We start from the raw sequence: 18,989 nt of genomic DNA, 5'->3' as shown, positions 1-18,989 counted from the left end.
CATAATCGGCAACGAGCGATGCGGCCCTATGGGATTCACGCACGGGATCGCCTCTCTGCGATGGATATGGCTTGTCTTCACGTTTTCCGTCACGGTTGGAGCAGATTTCCACCTTGACTCCTCCGGAGACCCAAACTTATTTTAGATTTGACTAATTTTAAGAAAGATAGTACACCAGATTTTACATTCCAATCTCTGTTTTTTGACGTTTTAGGTATGCGTCACTGTTTTACCGTCATTTACACTGATGGCTCCAAACAGGAGAATTTCATTGGCTGTTCTGTAGTGTTCCCTGATATGTTACCTGGATTCGCTTCCCTGATGAATATACTGTTTTCGCAGCGGAGCTCCACGCGATCTTGAAGGCAATGGAGTGGATGGATCATGTTCGGGGCAATCGATTTCTCCTCTGCTCTGATTCTCTTAGTGCCTTAAAATCACTGCAGAATCTGTCCCCAACTGACGAGATGGTCCAGCTGATATATGACCAACTGTACTTGCTCCAACGGCAGGGTAAGGTGGTGTCCTTCTGCTGGGTGCCTGGTCATGTAGGAATATGGGCCAATCGGGCTGCCAAGGAGGCCAGCAGAGAGCAGGATGTGGTCCAGTGTCCTATTCCCTTGCAGTCTGTCATTTCTGCACTCCACAAGAAGTGTGTGGAGTTGTGAGAGGAAGAATGGCTGGCGGTGACTGCCAATAAACTGTGGTTGGTGAAGTCAACAACTCAGCTGTGGCGTTCCTCCTGCCGGTTGCTGAGGTGAGAAGAAGTGACCCTCATGCGTCTTCGGATTGGGCACTGTCCTCACACACATAGCTTTCTATTACGGGGGGAGGATCCCCCATTTTCTGATGCTTGTGGTGCGCACATCTCTGTCTGGTACGTTTTAACAGACTGCATTTCATACCCTGATGCAAGGGCAGAAGCACAAGTTTATGGGGATCTGCCCTGTGTTTTAGCTAATGATGAGATGTGTGTGTCTAGGGTTTTAAAGTTTTGTGAGGTGTCTGGACTCTGGTCTAAACTTTTAGGCTGGAGGTTTTTGTGTCTTGCAAAGTGGCTGGCTCCTCCCTTTTTTCCTTGTGGTCAGCTAGCCACTCCCATCTGCTATATTGTTTTAGCTCCCTCTACCACTTTCTTCTTGTGTTGTCCAAGTTTTACTGCTGACAGCATGCTTCGTCCCACACTTCGGTGTGGGTAGGCACATATTTTTCCAAGCTTGTTACCTGTATTTTACGTTCTGTTTTATCTTACTATTCTGAGTATTTTCTTGGCACCCGTTTTAATCTGTTACTGGAAGCGGGTGCCGAAGACCTTGCTGTCATGCACCCAAACAACCCACTACATACTGTACATACGTGCTCTCCTCAGCAGGTATGCATGCCGTTTGTCAGCCATGCCTGGCCACTCATCCTATGCCTCCTCCTTTGACCGTCAGTATGGTGCATGTCCCTCTTCTCTGTTATCTCCTGGAGTTTGCTTTCGGTTATTGCACTAGCAGATTAACTTAAAACTACCTGCCACTTTTCCTTTGGGTGTGAACCCTTCACCACCTTGGCTTCATGCAGCGGCTCACGTTCACCTTGTACTTCATTTGATTCATAAGGAGACTACTCCAGACTCTCTCTATCCCCATAAGATTTTTCGATCTTCGCACAGAACTTTACGGTAGTACCTTTTTGAATGCTAATGGCTCTCCGACTGACCTAGTATTGGGTGTGCTTTCGTTATTTGCACAGAGCATTTTTGGTGTCAACTTTCGGAAGACTGCTCAGTATTTACAGCTGAGCGGGACCCTGTATCAGGCCACATTATACATCCAGTGACACAGGCTGTTCGATTGTGTCATTTGCTGTGACTCTATACCCTCAGAGCCTGTGTGTGATGCACATCATCCATCCCTTAGTGCAGTGGGTCCAGGAAAGCTTTCACTTCCTCTCTCTTAATGGGGCCACAGTGATGTTTATGTGGGTTCCTGGTCACATTGGTCTGATGCAAAACGAGGCTGCTGCTGCTGCTGCCGCCGCCGCCAAGGTTGCAGTCCTCCTACCTCAGCCAGCTAGTTCTTCCATTCCTTCCAATGATCTGCTTATCGCCATCTGTCAGCAAGTGGTGTCACTTTGGCATCACCACTCGTCTTCCCTTCACAGTAATAAGCTGCAGGGAATTAATCCTCTCCCAGTAGCTTGGACAACCTTCTCTTGGCCCCCTCGCCATGAGGAGATAATTTTAGCTAGGTTGAGTGTTGGGCACTGTCATTTTAGCCATCATTTGTTAAGTGGTGTTTCCCACCACTTTCTTAATGCTCATTGTCATCAACGTTTAACTGTTCGGCATTTCCTGATGGGATGCCCTTTTTTAACCACTTAAGTTGTACTGTATGTTTGCCCTCCAATTTATCGGCCATTTTAGTGAACAGTGAGAGAGCTGTTGACCATGTTTTACTTTTTATCCATTGTAGCAGTATGGCTAAAGACATTTAATCTTTAGTTCAGGACCTCCATTGTCTTTATGGCTGTTTCTCCAAGAGAGGCTGTCCGTTGATTGGGCTTAACTTGTAGTTGCTTTTAACTCCTTTCTCATCTTTGTGTTCTACTGTTCTGACATGGACACATATGACCTTAGTTGTTTTAGTGTCTTAAAACAAAACAAAACAAAACAGTCATTGTTACTCCTCATTGTGATCTAATTGCGTAAGGCACATAATGCACACTTTGCTCATCCTTCTTCCCTTGCTTTCTTAGATTTAGTGCTCTCTACTGGCAGTGATGTCAGCACTTGCAGCAGAGCATGACAGTTCCCTTAAATGGCTCAACATGTCCATCATGAACAATGGGAGTCTTTGTTCATAATTATAACTTTACATTAATGAGTGACTTCATTTTTATGACCTGCTATGGTCTGTGGCGCCGTCAGAAATTTCATTGTTTTGTTCATAGGTGAGCAGGGATTCGTCACTAAGACCCATTGACCGTTTCTGAACTGTGGTAATTGGTCGATATGTAATCCTATTTGCTATTGACTCTCTAGTGCATCTGTGTTTGCTTTCTTTGCCTTCTTCCAAACATCGTGTAATGTCATTGCAAACTTCGTAACTGATTCCCAGTTTTTCCACAAAAACAGAAGGCAGGTTTGTACTATATATTACCTCATATGGTGATGGACCAACACTACACTGGACAACGGAATTGTAAGCTGACATGACATACAGAAGGTAAATGTACCAATCATTGTGATGGAAGTTCACAACAACAACTCAACATCTTACCAACTGTACAGTGAATGTATTCTGTTTTCCTGATAGACTGAGGGAGCCAAGGGCTAGTCCTGAGCTTGTGAGTGCTTAGTAAATGACATTGGTGCTTAATCATACTGGATATAAAATTAGTGCCCTGATCTGTAATTATTTTATCAGGAACACTAAACTTCAGCAACCAGTTTTTCACCACTGTCTTTGCCACTGTACTTGCTTTAAAATGCATACTGTAACAGTTATGAGCTTTCTTCATCTTTGATACTATGAAACATGCTTTCCATATTTTGGGATGAGGTAGAATGGACCACAACAAGAAAAAATTGTCAGGTAAACGTGGACTCTAAAATGCATATCTTTAATAGCTTTGCTACTGTCAAAGACATCTTTTCTACTGAACAAGGGTTCATAGCTCTTAAGGTATGCATTTTACAGCCTATGTTTACTACACAATTTTTTCTTGGTTTGGTCCATACTACCCCCTACCAAAATATGGAAAGCAAAGAGCTCATGGTAGAAGAGATTTGGTTGACAGTATCGAATATGAGGTGTTCATAGCTCTTACGACATGCATTTTGGAGCCCATCTTTACCAGATTTTTTTGCTTCGAATGATTGTTCCTGTAATATCCCTGAATATAGACCATTCGTAATGAAATACCATGTATAAGGTCATATGATAGTCATTAACCATTTCAAGCGCAGTTGGCACCACACTGGGGCTGTATTTCATCTTCCTACACAACAGGCCATAGTGCTTTGTGGACTGCAGCTGTGCCCTAAATACTTGAAATCAAATCTTCCTTCTTGGGCTCTCAGAATTCTGTTTTTCTTTCCTGGTTGGTATATGACTTCATAGTTAAATTCACTTGATTTCAGAGCACAATACGTTAACATACTTGGAGCCTCTTGTGGTCCCAGCAATCACTTCACAAATTTAAACTTTTTCGTGTACAAATAACAATGGAAATACGTAATAGCATAAATAACAGCCAACATTTCCATCTCTGTGGTTGAATAGTTCTGTTCTACTTACTCATCTGTATCAATGCATATTGTCAGGTGTTCCTTGCCATCTACATCCTAACTGGGAATATATTCAATCACCTGACTGTTCATGTCTATTTTATTTATTTATTTATGTATTTATTTATTTACATGTCAGGTTCTGTAGGACCAAATTGGGGAGCAAATCTCCAATGTCATGCAACGTGTCAGTACATGAAATTACAACATAAAATTTATAACAGATAAAAATAAATGTTTATGAACCCGAAAGTCAGTCAGTCCATAAGTTTAAGTAAATGCAAATATCAACCATACAAAAAGTATCAACTTAACTTTTCAAGGAACTCCTTGACAGAATAGAGGGAGTGAGTTACGAGGAAACTCTTAGGTGTCGATTTGAATGAGTGTGGGCTAATGCTAGGCTTTTTGAATTTTTGTGGTAGCTTATTGAAAATGGATGCAGCAGTATACAGCACACCCTTCTGTACAACAGTTAAGGAAGTCTGATCCAAATGCAGGTTTGATTTCTGGCAAGTATTAACTGAGTGAAAGCTATTTATTCTTGGGAATAAGCTAATATTGTTAACAAGAAATGACTTTAAGGAATATATATATTGAGAGGCCAATGTCAAAATACCCAGACTCGTGAACAGGGTTCGACAAGAGGTTCGTGAACCTACACCACTTATTGCCTGGACTGCCTCTTTCTGAGCCAAAAATATCCTTTTAAAGTGGGAAGAGTTACCCCAAAATATAATACCATATGATATAAGCAAATGAAAATAAGCAAAGTAGGCTAATTTTCATGTCGAATGATCACTCACTTCAGGTATCATTCGAATAGTAAAAGTGGCAGCACTAAGTCTTTGAACAAGATCCTGAACTTGGCCTTTCCACAACAGTTTACTATGTATCTGAATACCTAGAAATTTGAACTTTTCAGTTCCACTAATCATATGCCCATTCTTTGAAATTAAAATGTCAGGTTTTGTTGAATTGTGTGTTAGAAACTGTAAAAACTAAGTCTAGAAACTAAAAACTTAGTCTTACTGTGATTTAGCGTTAGTTTATTTTCTACAAGCCACAAACTTAGGTCATGAACTGCACTATTTGAATCCGAGCCAATGTTGCACACAACATCCTTTACCACCAAGATATTCATCATACAGAAATATTCTGTAAGGATATCTGGTGGTCATCCTCAAACTTCATGAAGGCAATTGTTTAAAAATTTAGGCATCCTAACAACCTCTCTTATGACGTTTGTTGTGAGGCATCAGGCACAATTTAAAAATAGTAGTATTGTTTGTAAGTCTAACACTTGGAACAAAAATTGCCTCCATTATTCACAACTTAACTTACTCAGCTGTAAAAATATTTGAAAACATCACCTACAAATTAAGGGTGCAGGCACAGAATAAAAGTTTTAAAAACAACTGAAATAATTTCTGTTTGACAACTCCTCCTACTCAATGGATTAATTTATATAAAGTTAGTATCTGTATGTTGTTGGGTTCTACTTACCTAATTTTGTTCTAGACTAACGCAGCAAGTCCGTGTATATATATATATATATATATATATATATAAAGTGCTGGCAGGTCGACAGACACACAAACGAACACAAACATACACACAAAATTCAAGCTTTCGCAACAAACTGTTGCCTCATCAGGAAAGAGGGAAGGAGAGGGAAAGACGAAAGGATGTGGGTTTTAAGGGAGAGGGTAAGGAGTCATTCCAGTCCCGGGAGCGGAAAGACTTACCTTAGGGGGAAAAAAGGACGGGTATACACTCGCACACACACACACACACACACACACACACACACACACACACACACACACACACACACACACACACACATATCCATCCACACATATACAGACACAAGCAGACATATTTAAAGAGCCAATTTAAAGAGCCATTGGTCTTTAAATATGTCTGCTTGTGTCTGTATATGTGTGGATGGATATGTGTGTGTGTGCGCGCGAGTGTATACCCGTCCTTTTTTCCCCCTAAGGTAAGTCTTTCCGCTCCCGGGACTGGAATGACTCCTTACCCTCTCCCTTAAAACCCACATCCTTTCGTCTTTCCCTCTCCTTCCCTCTTTCCTGATGAGGCAACAGTTTGTTGCGAAAGCTTGAATTTTGTGTGTATGTTTGTGTTCGTTTGTGTGTCTGTCGACCTGCCAGCACTTTCATTTGGTAAGTCACATCATCTTTGTTTTTAGGTATATTTTTCCTTCGTGGAATGTTTCCTTCTATTATAACCATATATATATATATATATATATATATATATATATATATATATATATATATATATATATATATATTAATAAAAAGTCTTTACCATTTAAAATGAAGTAGATTTTAGCCACCAAATATTAAAATGAAGAGGTAACTTGATACATTATTAATGAAATGAGCATAAAGTCTCTGGTATCTATCTTGGAATAACTAAAAACCTGTAACTTTGACTACTTCCAGAATTCACTGAACACTCACTCACTTGAACAGAAACAACTACTGACATTCACCAAAACAGATAAGCATGTTCCCAAAATGTCTCCTTAATACCTTGTTATGACAAGCTGTAAGATGTAAACAAACTCTAGTCAACACATAATCGTCAGATTTAAAGCTCTCACTTTTTCTTTAGCACTGCTCATGCTCATGCTTATGCTCGCTTTACCAATAATACCACAATAGTGATAAGGAAACAGATCAGCCACTCACATTAGTATGGGGTTTATATTGTTTCCTAGATCTTTCCTCCATGTTGGGATTCAGGAACGCCATCAACTTCATTAAAAAATTTAGGACACTTGTGGATCTCCACTGCTTTCTTGATAAATGAATCCCAGTAACACAAGGTGTGTGCCAGGATTTCAGTGTTGTCAAATAATAATTCGTGTGTGTTGGTAACACCATGCTTTGCAATGAATGGTTTCTCACAACGTCTTATACATTTTGGAGTGTTTCTTGCACTGTTCATTAATAATGTGATTACACTGATGTAATAATTCACACCAAACTCACATGATATATTGTAAACCACATGCCTCAAAGACCTAGGACATCTTACTAGGTACAATCCATATTTTTAGAAACTGGATTAAAGATGGGTTATTTTTAAGTATAGTTTTCACTTCACCTCTCAGTTCGGTGAGATGACTTTACTTTCCAGACTTTGGACTTTGTCAATCTCAGTTTATAAGATACACATCAAATTAATTTGGTAAAGATTTCAGTATTATATTTTTGACTAATTTACAGCAAAAATAACATTAATAAACTTCCAATCTGATAAAGATGTCACACTTTCCAACTAGAGCGTGGGGAAATAGTAGCAGAATCATACGTATTGTTTTCAATAGCTTGTCTTCAAATTGAGAAGCACATTGTGATCAAATTTAGTAATGGCCTGTCAGATAATGATGCACAAAAATCAACATTCAAATTTATTTTATTTACATGTCAAGTTCTATAGGACCAAATTGAGGAGAAAATCTCCCAGGTCATGGAACATGTCAGTACACGAAATTACAACATAAAAGTAATAATACATAAAAATAAAATGTATATGAACCCAAAAAAAGTCAATCCATAAATTTAAGTAAATGCAATCTACAATACAACAAGAACTTACCCCAAAATATACCACCATATGATACAAGCGAATGAAAATAAGCAAAGTAGACTAATTTTTGTGTCGAATGATCACTCACTTCAGATATCGTTCCAATAGTAAAAATGGCAGCATTAAGTCTTTGAACAAGATCCTAAATGAGGGCTTCCCACGACAGTTGACTATCTGAGCACCTAGAAATTTGAACTGTTCAGTTTCACTAAATATGCCCACTCTGTGAAATTAAAATGTCAGGTTTTGTTGAATTGTGTGTTAGAAACTGTAAAAACTGAGTCTTACTGTGATTTGGAGTTCGTTTATTTTCTATGAGCCATGAACTTAGGTCATGAACTGCACTATTTGAAACCAAGCCAATGTTGGACACAACATCCTTTACTACCAAGTTAGTGTCATCAGCAAACAGAAATATTTTAGAGTTACCCATAATACTAGACGGCATATCATTTATATAAATAAGCAACAGGAGGGAGCCCCAACATTGAAACAGACTCACATTCCACAACAGCAAATCACAGATTTAGAGAAATGGGTCCTATTGCAACATAGGTATTTAAATCTAATACTGCAGAGCATACTTGGCAAGAGCTCTACAAAAATACAGGATAAAACAATTCATTGCATCAAGACAGTAAGTAGACCTCTAAACAAAATTAAAACTATAATGCAAGTAGTGAAAGAAGTTTGACAGAAGTAGGTGGCTGCTCATCATATTACATCTTATCACGGTTCGTGTTTTGAGACAGCCTTCTTTTCTGCAGCTACCCAACAAAAGCAAGAACATTTAATCAGTTATTAAAATAGTGGGAAGACTCATCTGTAAATAAAAAATATCAATTAGGCTGGAAATGACCTGTACAAATTATGTTAGAGGTACTCTGTCTCAAAGACATGCTGAACAGGGGACTCAGTCACATTCCAGATAGGTTAAAACATGAATTAGGTAAAAATCACTTTATAACTTATGGAGACAATGTAGACAATATCAAGCCAATTTTCTTTCTATCAGTAATTTTCTTTTGGTTTTCTGGAGAAGAAAATGTTTATGAAAAAAGGAACATATGGCCAAGGACGGCAATCCATCTCGTGGTGAAGTCGTGCTGCTTATTCGTGATGACATTCGTAGTCAAACCCTCTCACTCAACATCTGGCTGCAAGCTGTTGCAGTCTGCATTTTCCTTCCTCGCTTCACCTTTTCCCTTTGTACCGCCTAAATACCTGTCATTCGGTTTCAGCAAGGCCGACTTCCTCTAGCTCGTTGGGAAAGTCCCAACTCTTTTTGCTGCTCAGTGACTTTGATGCGCATCATCCTCTTTGCGGCTCTTTGTGAACCTGTCCGTAAAGTGCCCTCTCGGCTGACCTTCTCGATCAACTCAACCTCTTCTGCCTTAACACTGGAGCACCAATGTTCTTTTCAGACTCGACACACTCTTATTCCCATTTGGACCTCTCATTCTGCACTGCCCAGCTTGCCCGTCATATCGAGTGGTCTGTCCTCTTTTAGACATACTTGAGCAACCATTTCCACACATCCTATCTGTTTGCAGACTCCTCCCTCATCTACTTACTAAATTAATTGGCAGCTTTCAAAGGCAGACTGGAGGCTTTACTCCTTCCTTGTGACCTTTGACAAACGACATTTCCCCAGTTGTGATGACCTTACAAACATTATCCTTACCACTGCAGAATGTTCCATTCCTCACATTTCCACTTTACCACATCATGTCACAGTCCTCGGTGGACTGAGGTGTACCGTGACAATTCATGTGCAGAGACACACTCTCAGTGTTTTTAACACTGGAGAACTGCATTCGATGTAAACAGTCGCGTGCGGAGTGTCATCACCCTCTTTGGGATGCCAAAAGAGCTAGCTGGATTTCATTTACTAATTCTTTTAACAGTTCCGCTCTGTCTTCCATTGTGTGGGCTAAATTCCAACGACTCTCTGGGCCCAAGGTCAATTCACCAATTTCTGGCCTTATCGGAGCAGATGATGTCATTGTGGAACCCATTGCTATATCCACCACCTAGGGCCACTATTTTGCAAATATTTCAAGCTCTACCCATTACCGCCCTACCTTCCTCCATTGGAAACAAATGGAGGAGGCTTGGGTAATACCCTTCTCCTCTTAGAATTTTAAATGCTACAATGCAGCCTTTCCTATGTGAGAGCTGATCACGCTCTCACTTCATCCCCATCTTTCACCTCACAGCCGGATGATGTTCGCATTCAGATGTTGCAGCACCTTTCTCTTGCGGGCAAACATTTTCTGCTTAATACATACAACCACATCTGGGCAGATGGCATGCTCCCCAGACGCTGGTATGAAGCCTCCATCATACCGATTCCTCAGCCCAGTAAGGACAAAGACCTTCCTTCTAGCTACCACCCCATTTCCCTCAGTAGCTGTGTTTGCAAGGTTTAGAACGTATGATTAATACCCGGCTGGTATGGTGACTCAAGTCTCGCAAATTACTAACAACTGCACAGTGTGGATTTCAGGCGTGCCATTCTGAAGTTGACCATCTCACCACTTTGGCAACCCATGTCATGAACAGTTTTCTGCAACAATAACTGACTGTGGACGTGCTTTTTGATCTGGAGAAATCCTTCGACACCAGCTGGAGGACTGGTACCCTCTGTACTCTTTACATGTGGGGCTTTCCAGTCCGCCTGCCACATTTCCTTCAGGAATTTTTAAAAGACAGACTTCTCAAAGTATGTGTGGAATGTGACTTGTAGGACACTTTTATCCATGAAAATTGGATGCCTCAGGGGTCCATCCTGACATTCGTTGTCCTTGCTGTTGCCATTGACCCTATTATGGCCTGTTTCCCGCTGGGTATTTCCAGGTCCCTTTTTGTTGACGATTTTGCCACCTATTGCAGTTCCCCATGGACTTGTCTCCTTGAACGAAGTCTCCAGCATTGTCTCATTGTCTTTACTCATGGAGCATCAACAATGGCTTTCACTTTTCCACTGACAAAACCATTTGTATGAATTTCTGGCTGCACAATGGGTTTCTTCCACCTTCTTAATACCGGGTGATCAAAAAGTCAGTATAAATATGAAAACTTAATAAACCATGAAATAATGTAGATAGAGAGGTAAAAATTGACACACATGCTTGGAATGACATGGGGTTTTATTAGAAACAAAAAAAAACACACCATTTTGCTAGACGCGTGAAAGATCTCTTGTGCGCGTAGTTTCGTAATGATCATTTGCTCAGCCGCCACTTTCGTCATGCTTGGCCTCCCAGGTCCCCATACCTCAGTCCGTGCGATTATTGGCTTTGGGGTTACCTGAAGTCGCAAGTGTATCGTGATCGACCGACATCTCTAGGGATGCTGAAAGACCACATCCGACGCCAATGCCCCACCATAACTCCGGACATGCTTTACAGTGCTGTTCACATTATTCCTCGACTACAGCAATTGTTGAGGAATGATGGTGGACATATTGAGCATTTCCTGTAAAGAACATCATCTATGATTTGTCTTACTTTGTTATGCTAATTATTGCTATTCTGATCAGATGAAGCGCCATCTGTCGGACATTTTTTGAACTTTTGTATTTTTTTGGTTCTAATAAAACTCCATGTCATTCCAAGCATGTGTGTCAATTTGTACCTCTCTATCTACATTATTCCGTGATTTATCCAGTTCTCAAATTTATACTGACTTTTTGATCACCCGGTCTTGGGCCTGTTGCTCTACCGTTTGTTGAAACTACGAAATTCGTGCAGCTGATGATTGATAGAAACTTTCTTGGTCCTCCCACATGTCTTACCTGGCTGCCCGCTGTACCCTGTCAGTCAGTATTCTACGGGTCCTCAGTGGTACTTCCTGGGGAGTGGACTGGACCACCCTCCTCCGTTTGTACAGATCCCTTGGCCTTTTGAAAGTAGACTATGGGTGCTCCGTTTATGCATCTGTACATCCATCCATCTTACACTGTCTAAATACAGTCTACCACCATCGAATCCATGTGGCCACTGGCACCTTTTACACCAGCCCAGTTGAAAGTCTATGCAGAAGCTGCCTAACTACTGCGGTCATAACGACATGATGTTCTCCTCAGCAGATACACATGCCATTTGTCTGCCATACCTGGCCACTCATCTTATGTCGCCTCCTTCAACGACTCATTTGACCGCCAGTAGGTGTGTCCCTCTTCTCCGTTACCTCCTGGAGTTCGCTTTTGGTTACTGCTCCAGCAGCCTCACTTCACGCTATCTGCCACTTTCCCGATGGATGTGTACCCTTCACCACCCTGACTTTCTGTGGTGGCCCATGTTCACCTTGAACTTGATTCGCTTCCTTAGGAAACTTCTCCAGATTCGATCTATTGGTGTAAGTTTCTCAGCCTTTGCACTGAACTTAGTGATAGTACCTTTGTGTACACTGTTGGCTCTCTGAATGACCATGGTGTCTGGTATGCCTGATCATTGCCACCGACCATTTTCGATATCGGCTTCCAGAACACTGCTCAGTATTAACAGCAGAGCTCTTTGCTCTGTATCAGGCCACACGGTACATCCAGCGACACAGGCTTTTCAATTTCGTCATCTGCTTGGATTCTCTCAGTGATTTTCAGAGCCTCTGTATGCTATACACTGTCTATCCCTTAGTGCAACACGTCCAAGAAAGCTTCCACTTGCTCTGTCTTGATGGATGGTCTGACAGGAAACAAGGCTGCTGACACTGTTGCCAAGGCTGCAGTCCTCCTATGTCATCCAGCTAGTTCTTCCATTCCTTCCGATGATCTTCATGTTGTCTTTTATCAGAAGGTGGTATCACTTTGACATTACAATTGGTCTTCCATTCATGGGAACAAACTCCAGGGAATGAAACATCTCCCAGAAGCTTGGTCGATCTCCTCTCTCAGCCCTCTCGCCGCAAGGAGATGATTTTAGAGTAAAAGAGCAGGTAAGGTGAGGACCAGGCTGCACCACAATGCCCAGATAGCACAGCCCGGACTTGGCAGAGGAGGCGAAGAGTGTTCTGCCAACCCATGAATGGGCCAATATGGGTAAGTGGACCTACCTTGAAGAGAGCGGTGAAAGCTCCCTTCAAGAATAAAATGTAAAACTAAGTCAGCCACTGAGGCATTGTCTCCTAACACCAGAGACAGCGAGTGAGGGAGATTAAGAGCCCACCGCATGGTGGCTAAGTTCGGACAGTCCAGCAAAATGTGGACCACCAGCAAATGGGAACCACAATGACAGAGGGGTGGGTCTTTGTGACGGAAGAGATGACCAAGAGTTAGCCAAGTATGGCCAATACGCAGCCAGCAAAAGGACGATCAAGTCTTTGAGAGAGGCCCACATGAAGGACCTCCACAGATTTGTAGTCTCCTTCATCGCCCTACTTTGTTTGGCAAAGTCAGAGTGAGCCATTCCAGATTCCTTAACCTTCATGGCATAATACTGATCAGAGGTTCATTACTGGAATACCAACATCACAAATCAGTTTACAGGTAGCCAGTTTGGCCAGGCTACCAGCAAGTTCATTTCCCAGGATCCTGATGTGGCCTGGGGTCCAGACATACAGGGAACCCTGGATAGCAATTACCAAGGGATGGTGAAGGTAACATTGGTCAAGAGATGCAAACTGCACAAGGAGTTGCTGAAGATGAGAGAGGATCCACCGGTGCAGAAACTGATATGTTCAAGAGCACGAGAGATGGCTACCAACTCCGCAGTGAAAACATTACAACCATTTGGCAGGGAGCGCAGTTCAGTGCCCCATGCAAGTATAAGCAAACCCACGTGACCAGCACCCATTAAGTCATCAGTACAGACTACTTCTGAACCCCACAATATGCCAAGAATGGCTAAAAATTGGTGGCAGACGGCCTAGGAAGGAACCGAGTCTTTCAGATCAAGACAACGCTGTGGCTGAGGGATGCACCATGAATGTGTAGTGAATGGGCCTGGAGGAGAGGTGATAGAGGAAACAACTGGAGTTCAGAGAGGAGAGACAGAATGTGGATTGCGATTGTAATCCTTGATCTGGACTGCTGTTGCGGGGGATGGATTCCGGTGTTTCGACGGGATTTTACCAGGGCTTTGTAAAGCTGTGGAAAGGTAGTACGATCTGCATCCCAGTTGGTGTTACTCAGGCAGCGAAGAGTATTAAGGTGCAGCTAACACTTTCGATCAATCTGGCATAGATGGGGAATCCACGTCAACTTAGAATCCAAGACCAGTCCAAAAAACCAAAACATTCCCACCACATTCAGTAGTTGGCTGCTGAGGTAAAGTTCTGGTTGTGGGTGAACACTACAATGTTGACAGAAGTGCATAACATGAGTTTCGACACTGTAAAGTGAAAGCCATGGGTGAGGTCCCATGACTGCACCTTTCCTATGGCACCTTGCAGCCGATGTTCAACGACATCCATACTAACAGAGCCCTGTGGTACCCCATTCTCTCGTCGGATTGGGGGAGGAGGGGAGGGGGGTGGGGGTGGTACTATGGGAAGCAGCAAGTTGAACCTGCAAAGTATGGTGGGATAAGATGTGTACAGTAGCTAGGATGTGGTGTCTTAAGCCTTTTTCAGGTCGAAGAAGATGGCTATAAGGTGTTGATATTGGACAAAAGCTGTTTGGATGACAGACTCCAGGCAATCCAGATTTTAAGTATAGAGTCACCTCGGCAAAAACCGCCCTGGGATGGAGGCAGAAGACCCCGAGACTCAAGGAGCCAACACAGCCGCCAGCTCACCATGCATTCAAACAACTTGCAGAGAACACTGGTGAGACTAACTGGGTAATAACTATTCATCTCTAGAGGGTGTTTGCCCTGTTTCAGTACTGGGATGATGATGATTTGTCGCTGTTGCAATGGGAAGTCACCCTCACTCCAGGATGCAGTTAATGATGGCAAGGATATGACACTGACAATCCACAGATAGGTGCTTGATCATCTGGTTGAGGATGTGGTCCGATCCTGGGGCAGTGGGCTAGGACACTGACAAATCCCCACTCACTGAATGGAGCATTATATGGATCCAGGTGGTGTGCAGTAAAAGATAACTGCTTTTGCTCTACCCACTGTTTTAGGACACAAAAAAGGGTTGACAGTTCTCAGACTCAGAGGCTCTAGCACAATGCAGAGAAAAATGTGGCGTCTGTGTTAGTGTAGATGGCACCATTCAACGTAACACCTGCAGGTGTCTGGTATCTGTAGATACATCTGACCTTGGCTCAAACCTATGAAGGGAAGGTTCATGGTCTGATGGTTGAAGCGTACTGTTCCTAGCATTCTTGTTTCCATCGTTTTATTGGGTGGCAGACCCAGGCATGGAGCCACTGAAAGGTAATAATGTGCTCCATCGATGGGTGCCACTTATGGTGCTGGAGAGCTCGCCTACGATCTCTAATGGCCTCTGCAATTTCTGATGACCATCCAGGTATTGTCTTCTGTCGGGGTGCACAGAAGGAACAGGGAATCGCCAAAAACAGCTGCTCAAATAATGGTTGTAGTTGTATTCTGGACAGCCTCATCAATATCTCCATGCAGTGGGGAGCCAAGGGCAACAAAAGAGGCAAAAGCATCCCAGTCAACATGGCTGAGAGTCCATCTGGGCAGGCATCCATGGGAGTGACGCTTTGTTTCACATCACTTCGGTATAATGTCACCCTGACCTTTTCAGGTAATGAATCACCATCAAAGGCCAACATGAAGGCACTGGTAGTGACACTGTTGTCCTTTGGTCCCCAATGTACATGACTAACAAAGTGTACACCCTGGCACTCCAAGTTGGTGCGTAGCTCAGCATCAGATTGTAAGAGCAGGTCTCTGTGAAAATAATGCCCTGAACCATATTTAGACTATTACGGGGAGTGACAGTCACCGGTATGTCACCCACCTTGTTAAGAGCTAGTAGCACCCGTGATTGGGCAGAGGATACTGTTTTGATCAAAATTGACCCACTTTTCATTTTAGAAATGGCTGCCACTTCCCCAAGCTTGACTTCTATGTTCTCTACAAAGAAGAAGGGTTCTGTGGCCAAGAAGGAATCCCCATCAGTCCTTGAGCAAACTAATTATTGGGGAGAAGGGGGGGGAGGATATTTCTCTGCTTGCCACTTAGCCCTATGGAAGGAAACATTTTATGGTCATATCTCTCTGCACTTAAATAGTACTTTCCTTCCATAGAGACTGCTGGAATCATACAGCTACCAGCGGAAGATAACTTCGAATGGGGGCTCTTGCCATGCGCGCCACCCAGCCTCAGAAAATGGCTATGTGGCCAGTAATCCGTTGCTCGGAGTTCCCGTGTCCCAGTCACAATGGGCACATGCACATAAACCTTGGCATACATGGGAAGTTCTCAGCTCAGGCACCAACAATATGATAACCACGTGGCCAGGAGGCTACCACTGTGCAGCTATTTGATGACCACCATGACAGGATGGCCACCATGCTGGGTTCTGGGTGTATTACCTTATTGAAGTGAAGAGTACAAAGATGGAAAGGCACAAAGGTGGAGCTCACACTGCATTGGATGACCTTCCCTGCATGGTAAGCACTTCTGGAGAATCTGAAAACTGATGGCAGGTCAAACCTAACAACGGGAACTATGTCTTTACTTAATGAAAAGTTGTAGAAAACAAAAAAAAAAAAATCGGAAACTCTAATCCCAGTCACAAACGAGATCTGAGCTGGGTCTGCATCAAGAAAACCATACAATGGAGAAGCAGAGGGAGAAAGGGATAGTGGAAGTATAAGCTTGCAGGACAGAAACGAAGTAATGCTGCAAAGCATGGGGCCCCATGGTAGCCAAGCAGGTAGGTACTGACAAGAGAGTTGTGAGCCCTCAGGGGCTAAATGAGTAATATTGTCATTGAACCTTGGTGGGTCCTTCCCCACATCTCACTACATCTCATCACACAAACTCAACCAGCATGTTTCTGACAAGGCTTGTGAATTTCTCCCATTAATCAATATTCTCCTTCCCAGATGTTGCTCAGATAGTTTGTTGTCATTTTATTGACACATCATGCACAAATTTTCATTCAACACCACTGATCAACGATGCTGCTGTAGCTCTGTGTTTGTTGATTCATCCACTTATTTTCACTGAATTGAAAAGTTCACATTTTTTTATTGACAGCATACATTGTATACTTACAGTGTATGTATTCTACTTAGTTGGCTGTCCAAGATAATTTTCAGATACGATATTTAGTACAATTTCACTAGAACCGCCATCCCTGCCATCTGTGTCATGCATGGCTGGCAAACAGGAACCTCTCCTATGGCTAAAACACGATTAGGTAATTTATCAGAAATATTTTTCCACAAATCTTCCGTAGCATTCCATGCCATCTCAACTGATGTAGTGTGTCACCAATAGATAGTTTTAGTAAGAAATTTTGGCCCACCTTTAAGCCTTAACTTGACCCAAATTATCTATCATTGACTGCATTTATCTCATTACACAAAAAGAGACTTGTCACATATATATTCCAGTCAGAATTTAAGATTTTGTTTCTAGTTTTACCCAATTTTCTGTTCCACTTGCTACACAAGCAATGCTGTTTAAGCAAGTCACAGTAATTCAGTGATCTTGCCTTGAATACTTGTCCAGTTACCTAATATTCAGTTTTCATTTTCACAGTTGACTTACATGGCTATTTGATCTCCTCAATATGAAATACATGTGAAGTGATCATGGCTCTTTGGTGTTTAACATCTAAAGGTAAACAGGCTTACAAAGTAATTTATCTAATTAAAAAAAAAAGAAAAGAAAAGATGAAACTATACATATTGCGCTATTGAAGGAAATCCTTTCTGCGGGTACTGCATGCCTAACCAATTCAGGGAGGCACTTTAAAATTGTACATCCAATACAGATAAGTCAAGAAATCTGCACCCAAGATCACCAAAAAATCAATGGAGCCTCTTGTTTAAATCTACCTGGCTCCAAACCAAGGATTCCAATCAATACTGGGCATGAAATAACAAATTGTGAACTGTGATTCCATTAGACGAGTGAAGTAGCCCTATTCACCACCAAAAGGAACTAAGATGATGACAAGCATTACTTACAACCAGCTGTAACCATTGCACTAAACAGATGGCTGCAGAACTGCTTCTGTATCTCAGACGAGACCTTCCCACAGTAAACATATGGGATATCCAAAGGACTTCCTTTATGATCTGATTGTTATTTCCCCGAGGAGATCCATCATCTGCGTTAAATTGGAACACCTAATAATGAGCAATCTGACCGTAGTCTAGATCATGCAGGATCATTGACCTCGGGGTCAAAAGATAAAGCAACTGATGTGGGCTCATGTAACAACAATCAACATGTCTTTCTCATATACACTTCACTATAAAATAATATTTTACTGCTATTTATGCAGATTTCCTCAACAAACTGAACCACTGACATCTTAACATAAAAGTTTCATCTGTTAATAAGACATTAATAATTTATTTGGAGAAATGTAACCCACAAAAAACAGCACTGAAACGTATCACTGTGGAATGTTTATCAGCTCTATTGATGAAAACATCAGCCTATGTGCACATGCTATGCAGTGTTTTGGGGCCAAAGCCCTCAGAGTAAAGTCTCAGGAGAAAACATGCATTCCTCCAATCTTATGTAGGCTAGTCAATAGTGGAAACAACAATTTCAATAATGAGCAGTATACTCGCCCTAAAATATATGTTAACAATGTTGAACACCTCATTTAGTTGCTGAAGATCGTGCAGATTGTTTCATAACTTATCACTGACACCAAGAATAACATACTGCATTACAGCACTCACCCTCTCTCATCTGGGGACTCCACACCATAGCCTTGAGCAAGCAAGGCTGCTATAGGTTCACTAATTACTTGCAGAACATCGAATCCTGCATCTTCAGCTGCACGTGCCAGTGCCTGACGACTACACTTCGAAAAATTTAAGGGGACACACAGGACTGTGCGCAGATCTGTATCTGGAGGTACACAAGTGGAAGCAAACCCTGTAACAAATAAAAAATAAAGAAATGCTTTACATTATTACCAAACCACAAGCTTCATATTTGTATACAAACCCTATATTTATTGTTGA

At 42.1% G+C, this 18,989-nt stretch overlaps 1 protein-coding gene across 1 annotated transcript in view; it reads right to left on the bottom strand.

Annotated features, from left to right (window-relative positions):
* The window catches only part of LOC126184858 (heat shock 70 kDa protein 14-like), a 232,727-nt gene that overhangs the window by 116,408 nt on the left and 97,330 nt on the right, over positions 1-18,989 (bottom strand). The window contains exon 4 of the mRNA XM_049927472.1: positions 18,702-18,900. Coding sequence (XP_049783429.1) covers positions 18,702-18,900 — 199 coding nt within the window. The remainder of the gene's footprint in view (positions 1-18,701; positions 18,901-18,989) is intronic.

The sequence above is a fragment of the Schistocerca cancellata genome, chromosome 4, assembly GCF_023864275.1.
Source record: "Schistocerca cancellata isolate TAMUIC-IGC-003103 chromosome 4, iqSchCanc2.1, whole genome shotgun sequence".
Classification (NCBI taxonomy): Eukaryota; Metazoa; Arthropoda; class Insecta; order Orthoptera; family Acrididae; genus Schistocerca; species Schistocerca cancellata.
The sequence above is the reverse complement of the archived record's forward strand: the minus strand, read 5'-3'. Positions and strand labels throughout refer to the sequence as shown.